Source organism: Tachypleus tridentatus, chromosome 7 (assembly GCF_004210375.1).
Source record: "Tachypleus tridentatus isolate NWPU-2018 chromosome 7, ASM421037v1, whole genome shotgun sequence".
Classification (NCBI taxonomy): Eukaryota; Metazoa; Arthropoda; class Merostomata; order Xiphosura; family Limulidae; genus Tachypleus; species Tachypleus tridentatus.
In genome coordinates, this window is record NC_134831.1 from 154776961 (window position 1) to 154783910 (window position 6950).

The 6950-nt window shown below is 32.6% G+C and overlaps 1 protein-coding gene across 2 annotated transcripts in view; it reads right to left on the reverse strand.

Annotated features, from left to right (window-relative positions):
• Nucleotides 1–6677, reverse strand: part of LOC143256957 (uncharacterized) — a 42624-nt gene extending 35947 nt beyond the window's left edge. Inside the window, exon 1 of one of the 2 annotated variants that reach the window (XM_076514881.1) lies at nucleotides 6555–6677. In XM_076514881.1, the coding sequence (XP_076370996.1) occupies nucleotides 6555–6668 (114 nt within the window). In that variant the 5' untranslated portion in view covers nucleotides 6669–6677. The remainder of the gene's footprint in view (nucleotides 1–6554) is intronic. The other variant, XM_076514882.1, reaches the window with a different exon arrangement.
• Between the last annotated feature and the right edge of the window lie 273 nt (nucleotides 6678–6950).

A 6950-nucleotide genomic window follows, 5' to 3' on the forward strand; every position in this document is an offset into this window, starting at 1 on the left:
TGTATGCTGTTTAGCTTGTTATGGTACAAAGTTAAAAGCAATGTACTTGTGTTTGCATTGCATACGGGATGTTTTACAGTGCATATTTGGTACCCAGGATGTCAAATCTCATGTGGCCTGATAAATTCTCATGTGTACAGTATCTTGGAGTTTGAGTTAATTAGAATCTTGGTTTAGTAGTATACCAGCAAATAAAGCAAGGAAAAACTGTCATTAAGTCCAAAATGTTCATACAAATGTAAACATTTTCCTTATCAGAAAATATCCTTCAGATACATACCTCTCTGCACCAGGAACTATTACCTCACATTAAACTGCTGTGGAATTTTCTGCACACATTACAAACCTTGAGCAAATTTCCACCCCTACATATGTCTGCATATAGTGCACCAGTCTACGATATAATCATAACAGGAGGGCAACACAACTACCATGTGCACTAACTTCCATGAGTAGTAGCATATGACCATCAAGGTTGTTCTTGATGGATAAATGGAATCCACTGAAAATGGGCAGAAGTATGGGAAGCAACACAGAAAGGTAAATATCTATCTTGGCTAGATTTTCAGGTAAGAAAAATGTTAACTTTAAAAATACTACTTACTCTTTATGCAACCAAAAACAAGAATCCCAATATGAAAATGGTGGAGGGGCTGATGATGATAAATTTCAAAGATGAGATCCTTTTAAAGTTAGCAACAGAAAGGGAAAGACCATGGGATGTGACTTTTATGAAACAAGAATCACTTAGTGGAGCAGCACATGATGGGAGACTGCATCCATCTTAAGCAGAGAATGCTCTACACTGAGATAGCAAAGCAAAGTATAACAGGAAGATCCAATGTTAGTGGTTAAGTGTACAAAGGTGGATAGAATGTCAGAATGTGTTGTGCAGTTAGGACTTGAGGCCATTCCATCTTGATCAAATATTTACAAGAGTTAGATACTATAATGTTAGGTCAAAGGAGGTAAATCCAAGTCCAATTCAACTGGACATATCCACCACAAAATACTTGAAGAATACTGCAAAAATGCTGTTATGTAATACACATCTCAGTAAAATCCAGCCTGATATATCTAATAAAGATTAGGTCCATTTTGTTTTCTTTTTTCTTCACCAGAGGGAAGATACCATTTACAAAGACAACTCTTCATATGAACTCCCTTAGCACCTATGCACTGGGGAAGTAAGGGTTCTTTCACACACCACTTGAAAAGGGAGAGAGGATGTTAAAGTAATATACATAGGGGAAAACATCTGAGTGTGTCTCTGAACAAATTTTATCAGGTAGAATCAATTAGAATTGAGTCTTCACCAAGAGCCAGTGCAATGGGTTACTATATATGTAAAAATGGCTGGTTTGGGTTAAGAAAATTATTTATGTAGAGGAACGATTGTTAATGGGTTACTATAAATATAAAAATGGCAAGCATGAGGCTGTAAGGGTAAGATTATATATTGTGTTGTGGTTATTGTAAAAAAGTCACCAAGATAATTATATAGTTATTCCACCAGTGCAGAAAAACCCATTTCAACAGTAAGTATCAAGCTAAGGAGAATGGGTTTAACATTTTCTGTATTCTCAAACATAATTCAGATTTTGGGTAAGAATTCCCTGTGACACAATGTTGGCTGCTCAGGAAGATCCAATGACACCAACACTATTAAAGTACATTTGGCATCTTTTCTTTTGTGTGTGTGTGTGGGGGGGGATATGTATGAAAAGACTGGTACATACATGTTGGTGTTATGAAATGTGTTAGGGATATGAAGAATGTACAAGATCAGTGATAGAGCTGGGAATTAAAATCAAAAGACAAAACTTGCCATACTAATAGACTTGGGTAGACCAGATAATGGTAACTGGAGGGAGGTGAAGGCCAGAGGCTTATTAAAATTGACCAATGATGTAAATAATGGGAAATAAATATGTTATGTGGAATCAAAATTAAAGCATGCAAGATCTTTTCTAATAATCAGCATCAAAAGAAGGCAAGAGAGGCTGTGATACACTGAATCTGATGGGAAGTGATGTTGAAGTGTTCAATCAGATTTATATAAAGAACACATCAGTAAAATAAGCTTATGCACCCACACAGTGAAAGTGGATAAGTCACAGAAGATACACATAGGAGAAACAGGTGATGGCATTGTATACAAGAAAGGATCAGTGTGATAAAAATAGCAGACAGTCTTAATTGAACAAAAACAAATCAGGAACAAAATACCACATAATGAAGAAATAGAATAGAGAAAAATAACCATTATGGGAGAGTGTGGAAGTGGTGAGAATGCCCTCCTCCTCAAACCACAAAAATAGGCATTTGTATAAAGATGCAAATTGAGTGGAGGGTTGTTAGGTGGAACAACTCAAGACATGTTGGAATGATCAAGTCTTCATGTCAGAAAAGGAAAATGAAGGATATAAGATCAGATGGGGGATCACAGAAGGGCATGTGCTAGAGATCTCCCAAAGCCCCTGAAGGGGACACATATAGAGAAGCTACAGTTCCCAAAAGTGAGAGAACACTTCTTTGGGGAAGAGAAGAAGAGTGAGGAGCCTTTGATACCACCAAGATTTCCAAGATAGGAAGAGAGTTGAAGGTGTAGAGCATCAGAGAGAAGAGAGGATAAGAATTAAGAGGAAAAGAAGTACAAAAGCATGGACAGACCATAAGAAAGAGCTTGCACAACCCAAAGATTGTCAGTGAAGGAAGACTACAGGTGTGCTTGGGAGGAGTTGTAAATGAGCAGTGAAGATTACTGAACCAAGAACTGAGTCACTGCTTAGAATCTTGATAACCTATCCTGTTGGAGGAGTAATAGCAAGTATAAGTGATAATAAGAGGAACAGGAGATGGGGTAGTCTCACAGGACTCCCAAGAATGGGCAACCAAATGAAGTATTTATGGTCAAATGAGACAAGCAACCAGAGAATCAAATGGAGATTGCTGATGAGAGCTACAATCAGAGATTCCAAAGAAGTTGCAATACACCAAAAGATTGGTGTAGTAAGAAAAGGGGCAGAAATTGGGTCAATGAGAAAGGAAACCAAACAGCTTAAAGGAAAGCATTCAGAATGAAGTCATCCTCAAAACAAAGCAACCAAGTCAAAATCGATTCAATGAAGAAAGAAATAAAGCTGAAGTAGGAAAAGTAAGCATTGGTGTTTCAATAAAAATTTATCAATGTCATGGTAGCTGTTATATTTGAAAAAGATTAACAGTAAACATGTTATACCCTGGCTGTTTAAAACTGTGATAATTTAATATTCCCATAATATTTACTGTAACTACACCACTGAAACCTGAGACCTCTTATGAAGTATTTGCTCCATAATGTAAGGTTAAAGGATAACTACTAAAGATCAGCTACTTGAACAGATAAGATGCCTCTTATCACTGCCTAAAGAGAAAAGTCTGTGCCTTGGAATTTAAAATTTATGTTTATTGTTTTAAGTAGCACAAAGAAGAAATGTGGTGGTTAGAGAAAACAAAATTTCAATCAGGTAAATGGAATAAAAGTCCAACAAGGAGAAAACAAGGTAGCACTGAATAAAGAAAGGCAGCCAATCAAAGTGACTAGGAATTCAAAATGCACAGGAAAAAATATGTTTGCACACAGGCAATACGAAAAAAAGAACAAACCTATTATTATGTGTTAGTGCTCATGGTTATTATTGTCCATGGAAATTGTGCTACCTTTTTTATAGGTGCACTACAGAATTATAAAGATTATGACATGCTGGTACAACACAGGTACACCTGTGTAGAGGTGGGAGTTTATTTAAGGCTTGTGGTATTCATAGGACATTCCATGGCAAGCTAACAGTTTTTACTTGTGCAAAGAAGGAAGTGGCATTTTTGAACTAGTAGTTCCTTTATATTAAAAAAGAAAAAAAAACAGTTTATTTAAAATATGTATTAATTAAAGTGCACCAGATACAAGAAATGAAAGAGCACAGATAGGGAATCTGGCCCATCTAGACAACTTTTTCCTTTTTTTTAAATCAAAACAAGAAATAACAAAACTAATAAAGTTTTTAAAACTGTGTACAATGTAAACTGTACCGATCTAACAATTTTTTTTCAAAGAACAAGTCTATATTACAAACTATTTAAAGCTTCCAAAGTTTAAGCTTGGAGTTATGGATTCCAAATTTTTAACAATCTTATAAATTTCAATAATGATTCCAAAGCCTTTCTTTACAGTGAAAATATGTTAAGAGATTTAACAGCCTCTATACATATCCATATTTGAAATCACTATGGTATAGTAGTAGTCCTCTGAACTTTTATTAACAACTAGATTTTTTTTAATAGTGATAAAAACTAAACTATAGTGGCCATCTCCCTTCTAAAATTGTTTTCCCTGGCCTTCCAGAAATAATTCCAAATATCCAAGACCTATAATGCATGCATATAATACAATGATATTTCAGTTGAATCAAAATTTTACCATTAGTACTCCTTTAGTCTGTAATCTATCCATAAAGAGTAATTAAATTTCAGAACATACTTCAGATTATAGTACAACAGAAAAAGTTTCAAACAAGCACATAGCAACTTGACAGGAGATAGTAAGATAGTAAAATGTTACCTTTTTATTTACAGAAGAATGTTCCATATAACCAACTATTACATATAACTTACATAGTTATACCAAAACAAAATAAGACTTGATAAGTATTTGATTAAAGGTTTTAGTTGAAGGTCATCCTAAATGGACACCATCTCCCTCGTTATTCTTAAATGTATGTTATTTACATCAAGCAAATATTTACCTTAAAAGATTTAAAATGTAGTTTACAAATATAAACAAGTTTAGTCATCAGCAAACTTTGCTAATTTACTAATTACTTATCTATCAATATCAATAAGAAAAAAACTAATGCCCACACATTAACCCCAGAGCTACTCCACTGGTCATAAAAGAGTTCAATTTGACTTAATCCATTAATAATGAAACTTTGTCTTCTCTCATCCAACCATCTTATAATCCAATTAATTAGTCTGCCCCAAACCCCTGATGTGATTTTCTTAGTTAATCTCTTGGGTGACAGCTAATCAAAAGTTTTTTTTTCTAAATTCTAAGTACACAGTCCATATTCTTTGTATAAGATACACATAAAATACATCCTTGAAAAAAAAAGAGTTAAGTAATTAATGGAAGATGTAGTTTTAGTATACACTTCATTTTGATCTTTTATGATATTACATTTTATTCAATTATTTGCAAAACTTCTCCTATTGGAATACTAAAAGCAGAAGCCTTATCAAAAAATACCCAATAAACTAGTAAAGCATCAAAACCCTCTTCTAAGATTATGTTTACATTTTGTTTCTATTAAATGTTAACTTTTCTAAATAACGTTGGTAAACAAATTCTAAGACCATGTTCATTAAATAAGACAAATATTTTAGTAATATTTAGATAATCTCTCAACCCCATATATTTGAAAAATCGATAAATTAAAAAAATATATATCAAAAGGTTTCTGTGGTATCATTGTTTTTAATCATTCAAGCAGTAGTCAGTTGAATGCATAATAGTTATCAAATCGCACATAAATGCTATTTGGTGCAATAAGTGTATAACAAACTTATGCCATGAAAACTGAGAGTACTTATAAATTCTATATTGAGGAAAATTTAATATGCAATTTTGTTCAGTTTCAAATCTATTATTTAACACAATGCTACAGTAAAATAACTTGTTCAAAAATTAGGTAATATATTTACTTTTAAGTTTTATCAGTGTTTTTCACTAACCTAAAACAGAAATGGGGAAATAAATCTTAAGGTAGATACAAAGACAATAATTATTTTTGGGCTTATGATAACATCAGAAAGTACCTTTACAAACCACATTTAATCTAAATCACATTTGCTAAACTATACTTTTAGTTGACAGAGAGATTGGGACAGTTATTTTTAAGTTTAATATTATACTAGGTGATATTTAATGAAAATCAATCTTGAGTCTTGACATGCATGTATTTATCAGCAAGATCCATTTGTTCCTAGCCTAGACCCTACATAATTTATCCTAATAATAATAAATAAATTCAGTTAATACTATACGCTACAACATTAAATATTTTAATACAAGATTTCCAAAACAAATTTTATTCACTCTGTATTTAAATTATACATGCCATCACAAAGTTCCACTCTTCAGCATTCTGAACAACATCACTCCATTCACGATGTTAGACAAACACACAGATTCAAGAAGACTTGATAGTGATAAACAAAAACCTTATAACCCGAGCACATTCGAAAGCGTTCGGGTTATAGGGATTTTATTCACCAACATCTCTGCATGTTATTAATGTTAATTACGTTACAAATGAAATAATCTTAATAATAACAATGTCATGATAATATTGACATAATGTTAATTTAACTTTTACACTTACAAAAAAAGAGTAAAACCAATCAAATTTAAAAAAACCTTAAAATTATAATATTAATAATAAAAATTAAAAGTTTAACATTGCATTTATCCTATATCAAGTATGAGTTATAAATTACATTAATTATAAAAATACCTTAATTGGAAATTTCTTGTACATTTTTCGTACATAGTCTTCTAATACAGGTTCTCCAAGCCTCAATTCTCCGATTTGTAATAACGAGTTCCACTTTACGCTGACTGCCGCCATACTTCTATACGTTGTTTTCATTTTTTATAGTATAGAGAGCGCATTATATTTTCTGCGAAATTACGTAATTATTTCGTAAATTTAAATTAACGAAATATACAAAGAAAAACTACAAAACCTCCGTTATTTTCTAACGGACTAAAACAATACGCCTCTAAAACCAGGATCAGTCAAAACATAATTAAAACATAACAACAGGAAATCGAAATAAAATGTTTAAACAGTTACAGCGGTGTAGGAATGAACCAAAGTGTGAACATTGATGTTCGCAGGAGGGAGGAC